The sequence below is a fragment of the Pimephales promelas genome, chromosome 3 (genome assembly GCF_988280905.1).
Source record: "Pimephales promelas chromosome 3, fPimPro1.hap1.1, whole genome shotgun sequence".
Lineage (NCBI taxonomy): Eukaryota > Metazoa > Chordata > Actinopteri > Cypriniformes > Leuciscidae > Pimephales > Pimephales promelas.
The window spans coordinates 36,513,584-36,537,029 of NC_142771.1; the positions used below are offsets into that span (position 1 = coordinate 36,513,584).

The following is a 23,446-nucleotide window of genomic DNA, read 5'->3' on the forward strand; positions in this document are numbered from 1 at the left end:
AATATCATTTCAATTCTGCTGCCTGTTTGCAGGGATGCTAAAGCTTATGCTTGAGCCTATCCTATTCTATTCTATTCATTATTCTCCATCAATATTCTCCATCAACTGCCTGTCCTATGCAGGTTTGCAGGGAAGCTCAAAGCATATTATACAATATGAATTCTATTCTATTTTATTGTATTCTGTTCTGAGACACATTCTCCATCAATGTACTGGGCTGATGATCACACACTCATATGGGGGTCCTTCTTGTTTTCTATTCTATTCTATTCTATTCTATTCTATTCTATTCTCCATCAATAGATTCTGGAGCCTATAATACAATATTATTTCAATTCTGCTGCCTGTTTGCAGGGATGCTAAAGCTTATGCTTGAGCCTATCCTATTCTATTCATTATTCTCCATCAATATTCTCCATCAACTGCCTGTCCTATGCAGGTTTGCAGGGATGCTCAAAGCATATTATACAATATGAATTCTATTCTATTTTATTGTATTCTGTTCTGAGACACATTCTCCATCAATGTACTGGGCTGATATGGGGGTCCTGCTCATTTTCTATTCTACTCTATTCTATTCTATTCTTCATCCATTTTCCAAAACACTTGTTCTATGTAAGGTTGCAGAGATCCTGGAGCCTATTATTCTATAAATATTATATTTTATTCCAGAAACGATTTCATATAGAATATAGCCTAACATATTTACTTCATCTGAAAGTGAGTGTTATTTATTTTTTTATTATTCATTTCTAAAGTTGTTGCTACATGTTACAATTAAGAAGTTTATATTTCACATAAACTAAAACTATTTTGGAACAGGTGGATTTTATCTGGAAGTCTGTATTGATCAATCACAGTCCGGGATCAGAACTTTCCGTTTTGTAAATCAAGTTTATTCAGCTCTTGCTCCAATATTCGTCAAGAAATATGATGAAATTACATCAGGCTTGCTTAATTATTTGTTTCAATCTATTTATTTGAAGTCACAAAAAAGCATCACTTTATGTAGACTACCTGCCTCTGTATCTTTACTCTGTTTACTCATTTAATGCAGCATTAAAAAAAATCATGATCACTAAGAGAAGCGAGAGCATCATCTTATTCTCCAGACCATGTGTGTTTCTCATTGGTTAGTGTGACTGAAGGTGTGGTTTGAAGATCGCAATCCCAAATCAAAGCCATCTGAGTTTACAAAAGAGGGATTTGATTATGGGAAATGGACAAGGTGATGACCAAAACTCCCAATAAAGGCTAGAATACCATAATACAAATACCATATGTGAGCTGAGAGCTGCTCACTATATCAACAGCAACATGTGGATGAGACGCGCTCAAGTTTCCTGATCACAGCGACTGACTGAACAAAGCGGCGCGAGCGCGAGTCCAAACATGACGCGGAGTGGATTATTACCCTTGCTATTAGTATTATGAGTGGCCATGGCGTGGTGTGACCGTGGGAATCAGATGCTGCTGGCCACCGTCGGGGCTTTTGTGGCGTTTAGTTTGATGAGCATCGCTATCGGGACCGACTACTGGCTTTATTCTCGGGCATATATATGTAACGCCACCAACATCAGCACGGACGACACGCAGACGCAACCCAAGAAGGTCCGCGGAGATCTCACACACTCCGGGCTCTGGAGGATCTGCTGTATAGAGGGTATCATGTGCTTCACACATCCTTTCTTACACTTGAGTTTTAAAAAGAGGGAAAACTAAGTTCATTGTTCTGCCTTTGTCTTCAGACAACTATTGGCTTTTGTTCTTTTTCTACAAGTCAACTCAAAACAAAACAGTTGGTTTCTTACAGTCAGATGCTTTGTTATCGACGACAAGTTCACCCACAAATAAAAATTCTGCCATTAATTGCTCACCCTCATGCCGTACCAAACCTGTAAGGCTTTTTTTCATTTTGGGAACACAAATAAAGATCTTTTTAAGAGCGAATTCTGTTCGGTCCATTGATTGACAGTCTACGCAACTACCACTTTCAAACCCCCGAAAGCAAGTAAAGACATCATTAAAGTAATCCATGTGACTCTTTATGAAGCGATTCGAGGTTTCTTTGTGTAAAGAAAACATAATTTACCTCAAAATATTAATCGCCAACACGCGTTCATTAGAGCAGCGCGGCGCATGACAGCGGACACTGTTGCGTGAACGCGCATCTGAGGTTATGTGGTAAATTGTGTGGTTTTTTTTTTTTTTTCGCAAATAAAGCACTCGAGTCACTTGGTTAAACCATTGGAGTCTCATACTTTAATGATGACTTTACTAGCTTTCTGGGGCTTGTGTATACGAGTCACTTTAAAAAAAAAAAAAAAACCTTTGCTGATAATTTACTCACCCCCATGTAATCCAAGATGTCCATGTCTTTCTTTCTTCAGTTGAAAAGAAATGTTTGATGAAAACATTCCAGGATTTTTAACCAAACGGTTCAAGGTCCAAAAGACAGTTTCAGTGCAAACTGTTCAAAGGGCTTTAAACGATCCCAGACGATGAATAAGGGTCTTATCAAGCGAAACGATCGCTCATTAAAAAAAAATAATAACAAAGTTTAAGTTTTATAACCTTAAATGCTCGCTTTGCTCTGTTCTGTGATGCGCGTTTGTGACTCTCCTGTTCAAACTCGAGGCGATCATTTGAGCTTATAAAACTTAAACTTTGTTATTATTTTTTTAAATTGACTATCGTTTCGCTTGATAAGAACCTTATTCGTCGTCTGGTGTCGTTTAAAGCCCTTTGAACAGTTTGCACTGAAACTCTCATTTGGACCTTGAACCGTTTGGTTCCCATTGAAGTCCATTATATGGAGAAAAATCCTGGATGACATCGGGGGTGAGTAAATTATCAGCAAAAGTTTTTTTTAAAAGTGAACTACTCCTTTAATGGAGCGACAGAAATCTCTCAGATAAAAAATCTTAAAAATTAAAATATCTTCATTTGTGTTCCCAAGATGAACAAACATCTTACAGGATTGGAAGGACATGAGGGTGAGGAAATCATGACAGCACTTCAAATTTTTGGGTGAACTATCCCTTTAAGTGTGTGTGTGCGAAATAAGTCGAACCTACCCTGAAGTTCCCTTTTTCCCCTTCATAAACAGGCTTTTAGATAAGAAACAAATGGAAAATTCCAATAAAAAGTTTCTCAACTGTGCTCAGATTTGTCAAGATACCAAATCTGAGCTCAAATATTTCTCATCAAATAAATCCAAGACCAATTTTTAATAGATTTTTGTCTATTTAAAAGCCCCCATTTTAGGAGGAGCATCTGAGGCAAAGATGATATCTAAATGAAAGAGCTCAGCCTTCCATCCACAGGATCTGTCAACCGCGCTCATCCAAACTCTTTCATCGGGCTTGGATCTCGCTCAAGTTAACATAAGTTGACGTTGACTTGGAAGGGAGTGAAAATTCCCCCACCATTTCTCTCGGTTGACACCAGTGGGTTTCTTGAATGGACAGAAAGGCACAATCAGTCCACAGATTCTCTTTCTTTCATTTGATGCTGTTGCTTGGAAACAATATGTCTGAAATCACTATGGTAACGTGGCCAATTGTTTAAAAATAGATGAATCTGTTGCTTCTTATAATTGTCCATAGAAAAGAAAAAGACAGACAGATGTTTAATAACACACATATAATTTGGTGTCAGGTTTTTCCCGAGCTTTGACTCAGACAGTCGGACTGATGACGTCATGCATGCGGTCATAGGCTACACAAGGACATCATGAGCAGCGCCAACTCAATACTTTATCTTTTTAGAAATCTCGAATGATAATGTCGCCTGAATTCAAATGTAAATAAAATAATTAAATACAAATACAGTAAAATAAATTACTTTTTAACTAACCAAAATTTGAAATGAAAAAGTTGAATAAAGTAAATAAACACCTGAACTGTGTCATTAAAAAATATTATCTTGAGGTTTTATCAAAAATAGAATAAATACTTGAAATTTTCCATAAATAAAATAAAATATTATCAAATAAAATAAACACCTGAACTGTGCCATTGATAAAATAAAATAAAATATTGAGGTTTATTAAAGTTTAATAAAATAAAATAAACACCTGAACTGTGCCATAAAAAAATAATACATTAAAATAAATCATTATCTTGAGATTTATCCAAGTTGAATCAAATAAAATAAACACATGAACCGTGCCATGAATAAAATAAAAAATAAAATAAAATATTATCTTGAGGTTTAAGAAAATAAAATAAACAAAATAATATATTTATTCAAGCTTCAATCAAATAAAATAAACCCCTGAACTATGTCATATATTTTTTTAATAAAAATTATCTTGAGGTTTATTAAAGTTGAATAAAATAAAATAAACACCTGAACTGTGCCATAAATAAAATAAAAAATTATCTTGAGGTCTATTAAAGTTAAATATAATAAAATAAACACATGAACTGTGCCATAAATTAAATTAAATAAAACCCCATACCTTGAGTAGCCTATAGGCCTACAGTTACTTGACTATGGTTATCATTCTTCTGTTTGTGAGATTAGTGTGTATTGTAAGAGAACTTTTGCCATTCCCAGCATGCGCAATATATCTGTAATTAAATGCGGTGTCTGAAAGGCCACAGAGTCTCTAATTATCCGTCGGGTTTGACTTCCGCCACGATCCACGCTGAACAGCGCTGAGCACGTGCCAGGGGCGGGACCGCCGCTCTCTCCGGTTACCTTTCCTGAATAAACCTCAAATAAAAGGTGATGTGTCACACTAATACAGCACAGCTGCAAAATACTCCAACAGAAGCAGCTTTGTGTTTAGTCATTCCTTTTGTCTATTCTATTCAAATATATTTGTGTAGCACTTTTCACAATACACGTCATTTCAAAGCAGCTTGAGTCCATTTCAATTTAGAGTGATGTTATCACAGGCAATGTATTTCAAAAAAGGTTGATTTATTATTGAAGTAATGAATACTTGTTTGTTAACAAATGTCATGACATTTAGAAAAATGCATTAGCAATGATATTACTGATACTCGCATTAAAGTGATAGTTCACTTTGAAATTAATTTTTGATATGTTTTATCTTACCTCAAGAGCATTTAAGATGTAGGCCTCTTTGTTTCCACGGTATTTTCAGTTTTGATATTTTTAGGTCAAACCGTTCTTGTCTGTAATATAATGGAGGTCTATGGTCACCACCTCAAAGAGCATGCACAGAGAAGTCCAAATTAAACATGATTGAATGACTCGTAAATGTAAGTACACATTGATGGCCTAAGACACGAAACGAGCGGTTTGTGTGAGAAAACGAACAGTATTTATATCGTTTTTACCTCAGATCACTTGGACGTTGCTGTGGTTACAAGATGTAAAAACGATATAAATACTGTTGGTTTTCTCACACAAACCGCTCGTTTCGTGTCTTAGGCCATCAATGTGTACTTACATTTACGAGTCATTAAATCATGTTTAATTTGGACTTCTCTGTGCATGCTCTTTGAGGTGGTGACCATAGACCTCCATTATATGACTGACAGACAAGAACGGTTTGACCTAAAAATATCAAAATTGAAACTACTGTGGAAACAAAGACACCTACATCTTGGATGCCCTTGAGGTAAGATAAAACATACCAAAAATTAATTTCAAATTGAACTATCTATTTAACAAACACTACAAATAAGGACGACGCGGTTCTCCATATTGACAGAGCACACTGCCCTATAGCAACCAAAGCAGCGATTGGTTCTCGACAAGGCGGACGATTATCTGTCCTGCGCCGATTCACAATTACGAGAAAATGCTGGAGGCGGTTGAAGACGTGGAATGTGGCAGCTGTTTCCTCATCCAGTGGGGATGTGGGTCCGCGAGGCAGGAGGCCAAGTAGTGTGATGCCGGCTGCTGTATTAAACCACAGTGAAGATGTCAAAGGCATCCTTGGAGACATTATGGAAATCGGATCAGACCTGAGGTTGCCATGGAGAAGACATGCTCAGCGATGAGAATTGTTACCTCCAGGCAGGCCTCAGGGACCAGGCGCTCGTTTTTTACTCTCCGATGCGTCTCCGTGTCAGTCAGGCGAGGTTCCTTATTTTGTCTTTATGAGGCTGGATGCGCTTCAGTCACTGGGCCAATAAACAGCCCCTATAAACCAGCGGCTCTAAACTTAAGCTCCTCTGGTTGACTGTACGCACTGAGAGAAGTTATAATGTACAAGACTAAGAAAGTTTGTCACTGTCATATTATTTTCCTATTATACTTTCCTTGAAGTTGCTGTTTTGAGCATAAAAAAATCTGCAAGGATACAAAGCTCAAAGTCCACTCCAAAGGGAAAATATTTTATGTAGAGCCAGACCGATATATCGGCCGGACGATATTAGGCATATTCCAAAATATCGGTATCGGCAGTTATAATGGCCGATAAATTAATATTTAAATAATAAAATAAAAACGGACGAAACACGCTTCAATCATCTCTCCTTGGCCTGTTATATTGAAAATGTATGTTTTACAATTTGCAGTATGATGTTATCTATTGCTAAATTATGGCTCATCATAGACTAGCTAACCACAAAGCTAGCTAATGCCACTATCATCAGTGGAAGACCGCTAACGTTAACATTAATGAGCTTGGAAACCACAATGAACTTTGTCTGCCTAAATAAAGTAATTATTACTGCATTTATAACTAGCATATCTCTAGTTACAGTCCCTGCATTGTAAAATGTAAGTTAGACTTGCGAGGAGTGAACATTTAGACATAGAGAAAAAGTATCAAACGTATCTTGTGCAGAAAAGTCAGCTTTTCTTTTACACGTGTGTGAAATCCAACAATATTTAATAAAAAAAAATAAATAAAATATCGGCTGATATATCGGAATATCGGATTTTAAAACCCAAAAATATTTGTATCGGTATCGGCCTTCAAAATCCTTTATCGGTCGGGCTCTAATTTTATGTATTGTGTATCGTCCAAAATATCGTTTGGACTACAACGTGATTTTTCCCAATCTTTTGAAGTGAAAATGTTCCTCATTTAAATAATCCCCGCCCACAGAATATGCAAGCTGCGCTACAATGATGAGTGTTGCTGTTTTTACACCCCGGTAAAAGTTTGTCCTAAAGCTGATGAACTTAGAGAGGTTAAAATGTGTTTTTAACACCATTCCTAAACATTATAACCTCAGCTTTTGTCACGTTTTAAGGCCATTGCACACTGAGTCCGAAATTTTCGTATGCGTTTTTTTTGTATTCGTAATTCGGTGGCTCTGAATTGTCAAAATACCATTCAAACTCCATTCAAACTGCTCGCTACGGATGCGAAAAACGCAGAAAATCGAACCGATCGAATTCGATTTTTTTTTTATGATGGACGAAAGTTTCGGAGGCAGTGTGCAAGCGTGATTGACATAACATGAGGTCGTATTTATTTTTTTTTAACGTGCAAAAATTTCGGAGGAAAACTTGAGAAATTTGAAAAATTGAGTACAATGCAGGCGATACGCACAAAAGCTTCTTCTGAGAGACAGCCGTTCCCATTTATGGAATAGAACTTGTAAGCATGTCTTATTATTTGTAGTTGTGTTTTCTATTAACAGTCACAATTATACGTTTTATGTAGTTGCTATGATAGCTATGATGTAAAGGAATTGATGCAGTTTACTTCAGCTTTTGTAAGCTCTTGCTTTTGTAAGATTTAATGATCGATTACTGTTTGTATTACCATAGTTTTCTGACAAATATGATTATGGTTAACATCATTCATATCTATTAGAAAAACACAAAAACAGACCCCTCTGGAACGTCCTGTGAAATCAGTGCATGCAAAGTCCGTTCTGCATGATCCTTTTGTTCGTTAACATTGTCAGGGTCTGAATCGGGCTGGAATTGGATTGAAATTGACGCCAGCCTTAATATTTGCATCTGAGAAGAGCTTGCGGGACATTTCCCAAACACACACTAGGTGCTGCCAAACACAACACACACATCGAACCAATCACAGCACATTTCAAATGTCGGAACTGGGGATAGAGGAGCCGTAATAATGTAAAATATGTGAAAAATAATGCGTTTTTTGAACAATCAAACATTAAAACATATTCTAGTACACCCCAAAAATAAAATCAAGACATAATAGGACCCCTTTAAACCTGGAAAGAAACAGCAAGGATTTTGAAGAATGAAAAATGGATGATTTTTTTCCAATAACGGATGATTAGATTTGCCACTATTTCTAGGTCCAAATAAGCAAATTCGTGGCATGAAGCATTTAAACTGTACAAAAGGTCCGATTGTCTTGCTTTCTTTGGAGGACCAGATGCTCTTTGGATCATTCTCAAATCATGCAGGAGATCATGATCATCAGGTTTTGCTCATGCAAATTCCAAATACTTTCTATTTTTTGTAAAATTATAAAAATATGGCTGAAGATATGAATGATGAGAGATATTTAAAGCCTTGCAATCAAATAAATTGTGTACAATACATTGAAAGATGTACAATATTTCTATGACAATATGACTACATTCAGTATTACTATCTGACGTTCAATGTACAGAGAAAAAATATCAAATATTATAATGCATTGTTTTTTTTCCTAACAGATTAAAAAGTATAGATTTATATCTCATACCATATCAGTTATCTATAATAGTTCTAATAAAAATGTAATAAATATCTGTGCATCCTCCATAAATTCAGTTATTGGACAGTATCCTATTGTTTATGGATATTATTACACACAGTAAAGTTTATTCTGATATTTTATTCTGATATAGATACACCCTATACACATATTCTGATGGTTAAAAAGTCTTATACTGAAATACTGTTTTATTTCGTAAGAAACCATGTTTTTAGAGGCAGCAAGAAATTGCCTTTGCGTCCTATTTTACTTGCATAATGTGACATATATCAGAGTGAAACATGATATTTCATGCAATGTTGAGTGTGACTACACATTGAGAATTGATTAGGTGGTGAAAAGTGGTCTCTAAATGAGAGGCATTTGCTAAAGAAATGAAAATAAAGTTGCTGCAAAGCTGGAAGTTGGCATTTTATAATAGGCTGGGTATTATTTTTTGCAACTGTATATAGGCAGCATATGTAGCATAATGTTTAGGGTTTCAAATATATATTTTTTTATATGAAGGCTTTTTTTTTAACTGAGGTCTCTTTTTTTTTTTACAATGACTTGACTAGAAACACATGCCCCATTTTCTCAGACCTATTTAATTCTAATTATTTTGCTCCTTTTTTAAACTCTAGACCCAATTAATGGCATGCTGGGTCACACAAAAGCTGTGTCACAGGGGGTAGACTCCACATGGAGACAGGCAGAGACAGGGAGGTTTGATATGTTACAATTTATGATGTATACCAAGACCTAATGAACACATATCTCCTCGCTTAAAGTAGCTTTTTCGAATATTGCCTTTCATGCAGTGTGTAATATAGCTGTTTGTGATGTCAAATGAAGTTATTGTCTCCTAAAAGAAAGAAGCGATTCTGAACTGTCTGAAATAAGTCGTCAGTAATTCCAGTCCCACTTCCTGTTATAAATTGTTTGAAACACATTTGCATAATGGCAGCCAGTTGTCTTCATTGACTGCCTGGGAATGTCTGCATTTACCCTTAAATACTGCAGTTGTAGTTGAAACTGAAAGAGTTTGGTTTGTGTTGCCGACATTAGAGTAGACCAATCAGAACAGACTGAGCCATCTGAGCCATTAGAGTTGACCAATCACAACAGACGGGGTCATCTGACCAATCAGAGTAGACCAATCACAACAGACTGGGCCATCTGACCAATCAGAGCAGAGTAGACCAATCACAACAGACTGGGTCATCAGACCAGAGTAGACCAATCACAACAGCCTGGGTCATCTGACCAATCCGAGCTGAGTAGACCAATCACAACAGACTGGGTCATCTGACCAATCAGAGCAGAGTAGACCAATCACAACAAACCGGGTCATCTGACCAATCAGAGCAGAGTAGACCAATCACAACAGACTGGGTCATCTGACCAATCAGAGCAGAGTAGACCAATCACAACAGACTGGGTCATCTGACCAATCCGAGCAGAGTAGACCAATCACAACAGACTGGGTCATCTGACCAATCCGAGCAGAGTAGACCAATCACAACAGACTGGGTCATCTGACCCATCAGAGTAGAGTAGATAAATCACAACAGACTGGGTCATCTGACCAATCCGAGCAGAGTAGACCAATCACAACAGACTGGGTCATCTGACCAATCAGAGCAGAGTAGACCAATCACAACAGACTGGGTCATCTGACCAATCAGAGCAGAGTAGACCAATCACAACAGACTGGGTCATCTGACCAATCAGAGCAGAGTAGACCAATCACAACAGACTGGGTCATCTGACCAATCCGAGCAGAGTAGACCAATCACAACAGACTGGGTCATTTGACCAATCAGAGTAGAGTAGATCAATCACAACAGACTGGGTCATCTGACCAATCAGAGCAGAGTAGACCAATCACAACAGACTGGGCCATCTGAACAATCAGAGCAGAGCAGACCAATCACAACAGACTGGGTCATCTGAACAATCAGAGCAGAGTAGACCAATCACAACAGACTGGGTCATCTGAACAATCAGAGCAGAGTAGACCAATCACAACAGACTGGGTCATTTGACCAATCAGAGTAGAGCAGACCAATCACAACAGACTGGGCCATCTGAACAATCAGAGCAGAGTAGACCAATCACAACAGACTGGGTCATCTGACCAATCAGAGCAGAGTAAACAAATCACAACAGACTGGGTCATTTGACCAATCAGAGTAGAGCAGACCAATCACAACAGACTGGGTCATCTGAACAATCAGAGCAGAGTAGACCAATCACAACAGACTGGGTCATTTGACCAATCAGAGTAGAGCAGACCAATCACAACAGACTGGGCCATCTGAACAATCAGAGCAGAGTAGACCAATCACAACAGACTGGGTCATCTGACCAATCAGAGCAGAGTAAACAAATCACAACAGACTGGGTCATCTGACCAATCAGAGCAGACTGGGTAATCTGACCAATCAGAACAGAGTTGACCAATCACAACAGACTGGGTCACCTGACCAATCAGAGCAGAGTAGACCAATCACAACAGACTGGGTCATCTGACCAATCAGAGCAGAGTAGACCAATCACAACAGACTGGGTCATCTGACCAATCCAAGTAGAGTAGACCAATCACAACAGACTGGGTCATCTGACCAATCAGAGCAGAGTAGGCTCTCGAAAATGAGGGGTTTGGAGAGACTGAGTCCTTGATTAAGCCGTATCAGACTCTGTGAGAAAAAAGAGCTGATGCTGAAATTTATATTATTAAAAAATGTAAGTAATGTTCGTCTTCGGATGCATGTAAACCAATTGTAGGAGAACTCAAAAACAACATTAGGAACCTTTACTATAGCATAATAGGGGCACTTTAAAGTCAAAATGTCATCAAAAATGAATTTTAATTTCTTAATACACATTCTTGGTCTTCCAGAGAAAGTTGTTTCAGAGAAAATCATAAAGCTTGCTTCTGAAACTCACCAAGGCCATTTGGGCAATTAGTTCATATCTTTCCATCTTTCTTTTACCATTCAGATACCATTCATACATCAGAACCAAAATAACAGTAAACTCTCTGTTGTCACTCATCAGAAATTCCTTTTAAACGCTATGCCGCTTTCTTCGTTCACCCATTTAAGAAGCGCTTTAGTTTCACTGTCTGTCCGATTTGACAACATGTTTTGATTTCCGAGTGACAGGCGTAAGGGGACGATTACTGGAATGCGTTTTGCTTTTAAAAACACAAGACGCCACACAATATATCCAGATAGAGCTGCAGTGCTGATGAATGGAATAGAGACCTTTTTGAAAAATGTGATGCTCATGCATGTGATGCTGAAAAATATAGCTAGATATTAGTCTCAAAATCATACTATAGATGAATTGCATTTACATCCTAAATCAGGCAATTTAATAAGGCATTTTATGATTGGCTCGAAGCTCAAATAATTGGCTTGTACTTGATCATACTGGAAATCATATACTTTGTGGTGTAACTCTCCGGAAAAGTATTTGCTACCATATGGAGGATGTCTTCAAAAAAGGGGGAATAGAAGATAGTTTGTTCTGCTGACCAGTGTTCTAACTTTTGCTTGGTGACTTGCATTTATTTGCATGTCCTCACAACTAATCTTGACTGGTTTCATATTTTTTTAGGTATCAACGAAGGAAGTTGTTACCGAATAAATCATTTCCCAGATGATAATGATTATGACACAGACAGCTCTGAGTATCTCTTGCGTGAGTGACATTCTCTGTGTTGAAATTCTTATCATGCACTTTTTGATATCTTTCTTAAGTAAAAGCTGTGTTTATGTGTGTGTGTGAACAGGTATTGTGCGTGCCTCCAGTGTGTTCCCTATCCTCAGTACCATTCTGCTGTTGCTGGGAGGGCTGTGTGTTGGGGTGGGACGCATCTACATCAAGTGGAACAACATATTACTCTGCGCAGGGATACTGTTTGTGGCAGCAGGTAAACCTTGCTAATGACCACCTGCTAACAGGCACACAGGGGCTTTTCAATTGACTAGACATTTTTAGCACCATTACTATAATACACTTTGTTCACTGAATATATTTGTAATATAATATAGGCCAATATCCATGCTCTGATATTCCAACTTATCACTGATGTTACTGGCAGGTTCACTGGAAATGAGGTGGGCAACAACTCCAACTCCTCCACTTTTTTTTTTACCTGTTACTTAACTGAATTTAGTGGGCAGATATAGCTTATACAAAAAGTGCCTTCCTTGTATAGTTTCATAACCCAATACAGGATGAAAAGACTCTTTATCTAAACAGTAATTGTGTTAAATACTTAAGTAAAAGCAATGCTAGGCTAGATAGGGTTTACTTACAGAATAGTGTGTCTTGTTAGGTCTTGCATTAGCAACTGATACTAATTACCACAATACATCATCGTGTCTGCCATATTGGAAAGGTCAAGATCTATATGTAAACCAATGAGGTTTATAATGCCTGGAGAAAGCTATCTGTTAGCATCCCCGTTCATCTCAGCTTTTTTTAGCCAGAGGTTGAAGTTACAACATCTACCAGCAGGGGCTAATTGGACCATGCTAAGGTAACGGAGAATAGCTAAGAAGTGCTGCAGTCTTTACTACCTTTGTTACCATCCACCACTATGGCTGATGTTGGTTCACATCCCACTCAGAGTGATGCAAGTAGGGCCTGTTATATTGGTGCCGTGAACTGAATGGGTGTGTTAAGGGGGGTGAGTGTAATAAGGCCAGATAGTAAGAGCTGTGCAGGTATACCTCACTCCCCTGGTCTCGAGAGGTGCACTAGTTGCTGCAGTCTTTACCGTCTTTGTTAGCGTGCCCACCACTATGGCTGATGCTGGTTCACATCCGGCTCAGAGTGATGCAAGTAGGACCAGTTGCTGCCGTGAACTGGATGGATGTGATGTTTAGGGGGTGAGCGTAATGAGGCCAGATAGTAAGAGCTGTGCAGGTAAACCTCACTCCCCTGGTCTCGAGAGGCGCACTAGATGCTGCAGTCTTTGCCGTCTTTGTTAGCGTGTCCATCACTATGGCTGATGCTGGTTTACATCTCGCTCACAGTGATGCAAGTAGGACCAGTTACATTGGTGCTGTGAACTGGATGGGAGTGATGCTTAGGGGGTGAGATTAATGAGGCCAGATAGTAAGAGATGTGCAGGTAAACTTCACTCCCCTGGTCTCGAGAGGCGCACTAGATGCTGCAGTCTTTACCATCTTTGTTAGCATGCCCACCACTATGGCTGATGCTGGTTTACATCTCGCTCACAGTGATGCAAGTAGGACCAGTTACATTGGTGCTGTGAACTGGATGGGAGTGATGCTTAGGGGGTGAGATTAATGAGGCCAGATTGTAAGAGATGTGCAGGTAAACTTCACTCCCCTGGTCTCGAGAGGCGCACTAGATGCTGCAGTCTTTACCATCTTTGTTAGCATGCCCACCACTATGGCTGATGCTGGTTTACATCTCGCTCACAGTGATGCAAGTAGGACCAGTTACATTGGTGCTGTGAACTGGATGGGAGTGATGTTTAGGGGGTGAGATTAATGAGGCCAGATAGTAAGAGATGTGCAGGTAAACCTCACTCCCCTGGTCTCGAGAGGTGCACTAGATGCTGCAGTCTTTGCCGTCTTTGTTAGCATGCCCACCACTATGGCTGATGCTGGTTCACATCTCGCTCACAGTGATGCAAGTAGGACCAGTTACATTGGTGCTGTGAACTGGATGGGAGTGATGCTAAGGGGGTGAGATTAATGAGGCCAGATTGTAAGAGATGTGCAGGTAAACTTCACTCCCCTGGTCTCGAGAGGTGCACTAGATGCTGCAGTCTTTGCCGTCTTTGTTAGCATGCCCACCACTATGGCTGATGCTGGTTCACATCTCGCTCACAGTGATGCAAGTAGGATCAGTTACATTGGTGCTGTGAACTGGATGGGAGTGATGCTAAGGGGGTGAGATTAATGAGGCCAGATTGTAAGAGATGTGCAGGTAAACTTCACTCCCCTGGTCTCGAGAGGCGCACTAGATGCTGCAGTCTTTGCCGTCTTTGTTAGCGTGCCCATCACTATGGCTGATGCTGGTTCACATCTCGCTCACAGTGATGCAAGTAGGATCAGTTACATTGGTGCTGTGAACTGGATGGGAGTGATGCTTAGGGGGTGAGTGTAATGAGGCCAGATAGTAAGAGATGTGCAGGTAAACCTCACTCCCCTGGTCTCGAGAGGTGCACTAGATGCTGCAGTCTTTGCCGTCTTTGTTAGCGTGCCCACCACTATGGCTGATGCACATCCTGCTCAGAGTGATGCAAGTAGGAACAGTTACATTGGTGCTGTGACCTGGATGGGAGTGATGGTTCTGGATGGGAGTGATGCTCAGTAAGAGCTGTACAGGTAAACCTCACTTCGCTGGCCCAAAGAGGTGCACTAGCAACTGATTCTAGAGGCTGCAGTGTTTAGTATGCTGGTTTGTATCACATTCTGAGCGGTTCAAGTAGGACCAGGGGTACAGCATGGATAGTCAACCCTTCATCTGGAGAGCTTCCTTCCTGCTGAGTTTAGCGCCAACCCTAATCATACACACCTGAACCAGCAGTACTGGAGCAGGGCTGGCTACCCCCGAGTTACCCAGCCAAACCTTGACCCCTTGACATAAACACATGCAGTTGATTAGATATTTGAAGTCTGTTGCAATTAGTATTAGTATTCTCCCCTGTGCAAAGTTTTCCCATTTTGTCTAGAGTCTGTATCATCAGTTCGTACAACCGTAAGCTCCACAATGTTGTAGCATTTTTGTCAGGTTGAGCAGTGACTACTTCTGATGAGCTCAACCTGCAGTGTTAACCTTTCAAATATGGCGGTGCGGTTGATGTATCCCAATCAGCCAAATGTAACATATTAAGTTAAGCCATAAATCTGTTATATTGCTTTTCAAGGCATTTTGCTTATGCCTGGCTCTGTTTTGTGTCTGGCAGGTTTGAGCAACATCATCGGTATAATTGTCTACATCTCCAGCAACGCCGGTGACCCCAGTGACAATCGTGACGAAGACAAAAAGAGCTTGTATTACTACGGTTGGTCGTTCTATTTCGGAGCGCTCTCCTTCATTGTGGCTGAGGCGGTTGCCGTTCTAGCTGTTAGTATCTACATTGAGAAGAGCAAAGAAGTCCGGTTCAAAGCACACCGAGAGTTCATCAAGGCTACCCTGTCCTCTTCGCCGTATTCCCGCATACCCAGCTTTCGCTACCGCCGACGGCACTCACACTCCAGTTCTCGCTCCACAGAAGCATCCCGTGAGGCGTCACCCGTGGGCATGAAGATGATAAGCTCGGTTCCTGTAGGAGAGATCAACATGTACACATTGACAAGAGATCCGCTTAAGTCAGGAACGGACAGCTCCTACAGCCCTGACCACGATTCTGGATTCCTCCAAGTGCACAACTGCTTTCCCAAAGACCTTAATGATGGTATCAACAGGAGGACAACACCTGTATGAGGGCACACTAGAACGGAAGAGATCAAGTTATGGCCATACTGAATGGATAGCCAGTGAGGCTCAGTGGTCTGTGGCAGGTGCCAGAGAAAGCGATACTCATTGATGAAGCTGGTCGACCAATGACGTCTGTCATCGGTGAAGGAGAAGCACTGTGTAAAAGAAGAAAGGATTTGATCTCGACGTTCAACAATCACTGCAAATGCGCTAATTTGTTTTTCTTGTTATATTGTTCCTCACATATAAACATGAACTCTCAGAGAGACCCATCTCTCATCAAAGGGCAAGACACGCAAATGTAAAATGGATAAACTTTTGACCATAAGGTGCAGTGCTTCAGATATTACCTTTGTGTAAGCCAGTCCGTTTCCGTAATTGAGAGTAAATATCGGTACAGTGCCATACTCTCAATGTTTACCAACATGATAATGACTCTCACTTTATGAGATGGTGCTAAAGTAGACTCACAGTTAAAGCCATTATGTGTTCAGTACAGACTTAAGTTGAATATTGAACGCCCTTGTTTGTGTCATATGTTTGTAGCCACAGTTGTCTAGCTCTATTCAGTGTGCCTATCATCTTGGCAGAGTCAACTGTATAACCCCCTACTGAAAAGAGCAGCTTTGATTTTCATAATGGTCTTCCTAATGTTTTCATAATGCTTTCCTATCTAGTGGAAACACTTAGGCCCTGTTTACACCTGGTATTAAGATGCGTTTTAGTCCATTGGATCACAAGTAGACGAGGGAGACGCATTCCCGTTTACACCAGATGTTTTAATCCGTCTCATTTGTCAACTTTCAACTACTTCTTGATTCCCAATTTCTTCGAGAGGAGGGTCTATGGGTGGGTAAATGTATGGGCTTTTTCAGATCTTTCGATCTAACGGACGAAATAAGTTCCCGCAATTGAACACGCTGGGAGACAACGGAAAAACACAAGTGCGACTGCTTTCGTTTCCGAATGCTGTGAAAGTGTGTTAGAAATCAGGAATGATGAGAGAACATTCCCAGATAGCAAACTGACATTGAATCAACGTGGAAATATGACATTGAAACAACGTTGATCTGACATTGTTTTGCTCATCGAATTAACGTTGAACCAACGTCAGACGCGTCATTCTTTCAAAACTAACGGAAAATCAACTTGAAATCAACGCGTTGTTTCAACGTTATGAAAGCAAACCAATTTTCGATTTTCATTTAGCTTTGAAGAATGCCGCGTCTGACGTTGGTTCAACGTTAATTCGATGAGCAAAATCAACGTTGTTTCAATGTCATGAGAGACGTCGTTTCCACGTTGATTCAATGTCAGTTTGCTGTCTGGGTTGTGCTTTGTAAGTTTTTCGTCTTCAAACCAAACTTGGTCTTCAGCCAACAAAGTTTAAATCCCGTCTGGCTAGCGCACTTCCCATAACGTTTAAGTGTTATATCAGTAGACGGTCGTTTGTGGCTGTTTGAACACATGTTCGACTACATGACTACATGAACTACGAAAGCAATCTGGTCCAATGCATTTTTGACTACCTCTGGAAGTGGTCGAAAGGGGACAAGCTCAAAACGTTTTAGACCACGTTTATTTAGCATTGTCCACTTGTGATCTGATCAACCTAAACACATCTTAATAGTAATACCAGGAGTAAACAGGGCCTTAGACATGCTGTTTATCAGCAAAACGTGACCAAGAAAGTCTTGCTGGGTAAGGGATACTCCACTTTTTTTTGGAAATAGGCTCATTACAGTTTACCTCAGAGTTAAACAGTTGAGTTTTATAATTTTCGAAACCGATTTTCTGATATTTAGAAGAATATCAGTAACCAGATAGTTTCTGGTCCTATAGACTTCCAATGAGACCAGAAACTATCTGGTTACTGATATTCTTCTAAATATCAGAAAATCGGCTGAATGGATTAGAAAACGGTAAAACTCAACTGTTTAACTCTGGGGGAGTTGTAAAATGAGCCTATTTCCAAAAAAGTGGAGTATCCCTTTAAAGTCAGCATTAAAAAAGGCATTCACAACCCATTTTACTTCTGTCATTTAATGCATTTCTGGGTGAAACATTGACTTTGACATCAGCTAAAAAGAAAAACAGCTGCATTTTTAAAAGATTACAAAGACAATGAAGGATCAGAAAGAAAATAGGTCCGTTTTGATGTCAAGCTAGTTTAGAAACTGGTTTAGACTCCGGTGTCCTTTGCTAAGCACCAGCATCCAAAAAATATGACGGTGACCTGCTCTGATGGTCTTTTCCACAGGGAAGAAGTATTCAAGGCCTCAAGTTTTATACATCACTTTGAATTCTGAATGCCAAGTGTCAGTAGTTAACCAGCCAGTGTCGTGGCTTTCCATTGTGAATCTGTCAAAGAGTGATATAATTCCTCGGCCTTCATCTCCATCAAGGGGTTTCACCTCTACTTAAAGCTTGGTCTCTGCCTGAATGTGGGTTAAATACAGCCACTCCTTCTCGCGATGGCTGTGCCGTCTCTGAATGGGGCACCTTTGGGGATCTGACTTTGTTTGAGTCCACTGATAAAAGAAGTGCTGAGAGATGTCAGACATATGGAGATAAAGGACAAGTTTTGAGCCGGTCAGCCCTGAGAAGCATCTCACTATGGTTGAGCAGTGTGAAAGACATCAGTGTGGCCAATCCAGCCCTTAAGAAGACCATTCGAAGTGTCTTAGCCTCACCAGAGCCTTATGCCTGGATTTCTCTTTGAGTCGACAATATAACCTAATCTCTCTTCTTTGTTACTGCCGGTTTTCCTCTCCAATCTCGCATCCTTAGTGAAAAGTCTAGCGCTTTTTCCTTCTAAGGTCCCAGAAGACTGCATTATCCGTGTGAGAGTGGTCAAATCCATGTTGCTAAGAGTGTTTCCTCACAAAAGGAGAGGTTGCAAAAAGATGTACATATCTGGTAGGTGTTTCACTAAATCGAAGCATTTACAGCTACCTTTTCTTAGTAAAGCCATTTTGACACAAGCTTTTGAGCCATGGCTCTTTGTAGAATGGTGTGTGTGGTGGGTAGATGTAAATGTTTGCATGTTTTTCTCTAACCCATTGACTTTGTGTGCTTCTAACAGTATTATTAACAGGATGACTACAGGATGCCTCACTGCCAAGCATCACTCACTATAAATACCTGTAATGTTCTCTCTGTTCATCAAGGAAGGCATTTTGTCCTTCTGGTTTTATTGATTTGCTCATGTTGTTCTCAGTATTTCTCTGTATCAAGGACAAAGCCAACATATCTTTGCTCACATAAATAAATTAAATTGAGGTATGGTGTCTCACTCATGCATATTTGCTTTGTTATGTGACTGTTGTGCTTTGGCATTCAACGCATTTAACATGCTTCGAAAGCCTGACATATGAAGGTTAGATTATGTGACTTGAATAGGCTATGTGCTTCAGCCATGCCCAACCTAAGTATGTGTTAAAAGGAAATTAAAATGTAATTTCTGCCATTATTTGTCGCTCCAAATGCATTGAGTCACTTGAGGACTGAATCAGTTCAATGAATGAGTCAAGCAAACATCTTTTTGGAGTTTGACAGTCCTCATTCACTTTCCTTATAGTGGGGCAGTTAAGTGCAAAAATTGATCACTTTGCGATAAAAGCATCAAATTTGGTAGGAAGGCTCACAAAGGGGGTCTGATCAGATTTAGGACCGTAGGCGCTTGAAATTTGACCCCTGGGGGTCATGGCGGGCATTTTTCAAAATGGCCGCCAAATATGGATTTCGTAATGGGAAAATGGATTAAAAGCTGCCAGAAACATAAAATAAAATCCTCATTTCCTTTCCTTATGGAAAATCTTTTGAACAAATTCACATTTTGAGTTCCAATGAAACGAGGGTAAGTAAATAATTACAGAATTAATATCTTTATGCTCTATGAATAAAGCTGAAACACTTGGAGGATGAAACAAATTGAGAAAAGTCATGTTAAATGTAAATACTGGCCAAAATGTCAGCATTTTGAACATTTTCTGATACAATCCAGTGACACTAGCTTCCTGTCTCTGAACTGTTTTGACATGTAAATGAAATAAATGAAGGTTTTCTTGCACTTTAGTATAAATAGTGAGTCTGGCCTTGCAGTGACATGTATGAATGGTTTGAATCGATGGTATGAATTGTGCATTCCTCTTTTCTCTCTAGTAAGGGAATATGCTAAAGACAGGCAGGTTGTTCATTTATTTTCAAATTAAGGACAAGATAAATGAAAGAAAACGACCACTTAAATAGAAGGTGAAGAACATCAATTCCCTTCCTGCACCATTTACAAACAAATAATACAGTATTATATGGCATGTAAAAGAGAGGTGTGCTATTACTTTTCTAAGAGATCATACTTGCTGCTTTTACTTGGCAATCAATAAATGGCACACTGAAAAAATGGTAAGATCTAAATTAACTGGTTTTATCCACGTCAACATCGGAAAATCAACCTAAATACATTTTGCCAACCAATCCATTTTTATGGGTCAAATCACAAGGTAACAGTTGCAAGTTACTACTTTTTACAGAGCATGTCTTTCGAACAGAATATTATTACTAAATTAATGTGGGGCGGTAAAACGCCATACCAAGCGTCATAGTTTAATTCAGTTTAAGGACTTTTAGTTTGTATTTCTTCAGTTCATGACTTCCTTTGATTTCCCGCAACTCAATACCCAGATAGCAAACTGACATTGAATCAACGTGGAAATATGACATCGAAACAACGTTGATCTGACATTGTTTTGCTCATCGAATTAACGTTGAACCAACGTCAGATGCGTCATTCTTTCAAAACTAACGGAAAATCAACTTGAAATCAACGCGTTGTTTCAACGTTATGAAAGCAAACCAATTTTCGATTTTCATTTAGCTTTGAAGAATGCCGCGTCTGACGTTAGTTCAACGTTAATTCGATGAGCAAATCAACGTTGTTTCAATGTCATGAGAGATGTCGTTTCCACATTGATTCAATGTCAGTTTGCTGTCTGGGTTAGTTACGGTCACGTCATTATTAGTTCATTTGTGCCAGCTGTGTTCTATTAATTACATTGTTTAGTTCACTATATAGTTATAGCTATCCCTGTCTTCACTCTTAGGATACGTTTACAATGATATGCTTAAAACGGAGAAGTTTTTCCTTTGAGTTTTCCACGTACAGACGACACCATTGTCGAAACGATCCCCATTCACATGGATCTGCGAAAACAACTGAAAGCACTGTATTCTGCCAGGCCATTAGATGGCAACGAAACACTATAGACTGAACACGTAATGCACACGTGACATCATCATCTTCAGAGATTCGTTTTTTTTTTTGGTTTACACGCAGACCGTTTTCAAAAACTTGCACTTTGAAACCCGTTTTCCAAAGTTTGTGTTTTCAGGCACCCAAAACGCCGTTGTCATGTAAACGAACCCCTAAAACGCATGAAAAGTTTTTCTTTTTTTAGTTGCTGAAATTGCTGATACAAGCATAATAGTCGTATAAAAGTCTAAGTCACAATCAGGTTTAGTTGGTGTTTCCAAGATGTAGGTGTCTTTGTTTCCACAGTAGTTTCAATTTTGATATTTTTAGGTCAAACCGTTCTTGTCTGTCAGTCATATAATGAAGGTCTATGGTCACGACCTCAAAGAGCATGCACAGAGAAGTCCAAATTAAACATGATTTAATGACTCGCAAATGTAAGCACACATTGGTGGCCTAAGACACGAAACGAGCGGTTTGTGTGAGAAAACGAACATTATTTATATCGTTTTAACCTCGTTACCACAGTCACAAAGCCCCATGCCCTCAGATCACTTGGACGCGGCTGTGGTTACAAGAGGTAAAAACTGTTCGATATGAATACTGTTTGATGCTGAATATTCCTATGATCAGCAGAGTGACTTGACTTGGCGGACTTAAAAATTCGTCGAGAACTTTGTTCATCTGTCTTTGTTTGTCCTCCTGCAAACACCCTTTATATTATACCTATATTACACGAATATTCTTCAACATTCTCTGATGGTACAATCTAGCAAGCCCATCCATGACTTGAGTGCCATGCCAATGAGTGTTTGTTTCTATCCCCTCTAATGTTCTTCTTCATTTGTTTACTCGGTATTAAGAAATGTCCATGTTCTGCCCATCGTGTCTGTGGCACAGATTAAAGCTGAATGGTACAAACCGATTCGGTATGCGACCGTTCAATTTCCAGTGACCTTTATGGAGATGGCCCTGAGGGCTTGAGTAATCTAATTTAGCTTGAATAATATTGCCTGTCATTACGAAAAGCATACAGTCTATTCAGCTCCTCCTTCAGCATCGCTGCATATAATCTGAAACCAATCACCATTGTCTTTCCATTAGGAAGCTAAAGCATTTAAAAGAATCAAGTTGTTAGACATTTATGTGAATTCAAAGGAGGCTAATGAAACGCTCGCGACTAGATGAGATTGATTCCGCGTTGTGACAGTCGTGTACCTGCGACGTGTTCAGTGATGTGTGTCCGCCGTATCAACCAGTTTCCAGCTGTGCTGTGCGACGGTGTCACGCTGTGTTGACGTTGATTGTGAGAGACTGCGCGAGATGTCTCATCTGCAGTTAAGCTGTTGCTTTTGACTTTCAAACATCAGGGTCTGTGTGATAAAACTCTACCAGGATCAAAGAGCGTCGATCCTATATTCACAGTAAAAGGTGTTGATTCACCAGAGGTTGAGGTTTAGCCGGCTAGCATGGCCCTGTTAGCAGCTCCTGGTAGATGCGAAAAAAAGCATCTTTCTTCTGCCAGAGAGCAGATTTCAAATCCTTGTGAAAAAGAAGTTGCTTAATTGATTTAGATGTGCACTTTTCGAGTACTTCGACACTTAAAAGTATATTTGAAATAAAAACTACGGCTAGTATACGCTATACTGAGTCATTACGTCACATCTCCCTGCTGAAAAATGCAGCTAAGACCTGCCAGACTGACCAGCCAAAACCAGCCTGACCAGCCAAAAAAAGTGTTCAAAACCCCTCTAAAACCAGCCTGATAAACCAACTATGACCAGGCTGGGAGACCAGCCAAAACCAGCCTGACCATCTTAGGCTGGTTTTAGCTGGATTTTTCAGCAGGGCTGTACACATAAAGAAGAGTCTCGACTAGTATAGGCTATATTGCGAGTGAGGATGCTGGAGGTGGAGATTTATAGCCTTTTCTTACAGCACTTTAATTTAATTTATTATTTTAGCACTTTAATCGAGATAGTCCTCACTGCAGGACATGAAATCCACAGGGAGGAGTCGGATCCAGATCCGACTCCCCCCACCTTACATAGACCTAAACCTACCCAGCTCCACCCCCTGATCCCTAACCCCACCCCTAAACCTACCCAGCTCCA

At 39.7% G+C, this 23,446-nt stretch overlaps 1 protein-coding gene across 1 annotated transcript; it reads left to right on the forward strand.

Moving 5' to 3' along the window:
* Positions 1 to 1,292: 1,292 nt before the first annotated feature.
* On the forward strand, positions 1,293 to 16,185 carry cacng4b (calcium voltage-gated channel auxiliary subunit gamma 4b). The gene is made up of 4 exons (XM_039687324.2): positions 1,293 to 1,663; positions 12,233 to 12,316; positions 12,408 to 12,548; positions 15,567 to 16,185. Exons 1-4 carry the CDS (start codon positions 1,441 to 1,443, stop codon positions 16,085 to 16,087), a joined length of 969 nt encoding a protein of 322 aa, XP_039543258.1. The 5' UTR covers positions 1,293 to 1,440; the 3' UTR covers positions 16,088 to 16,185.
* Positions 16,186 to 23,446: the final 7,261 nt, after the last annotated feature.

Coding starts and splice junctions, on each gene's coding strand:
- cacng4b (XM_039687324.2), top strand. CDS start 1,441: ATGGCGTGGTGTGACCGTGGGAATCAGATGCTGCTGGCCACCGTCGGG. Junction 1,664..12,232: donor GAGGATCTGCTGTATAGAGG/GTATCATGTGCT, acceptor ATATTTTTTTAG/GTATCAACGAAGGAAGTTGT. Junction 12,317..12,407: donor CAGCTCTGAGTATCTCTTGC/GTGAGTGACATT, acceptor GTGTGTGAACAG/GTATTGTGCGTGCCTCCAGT.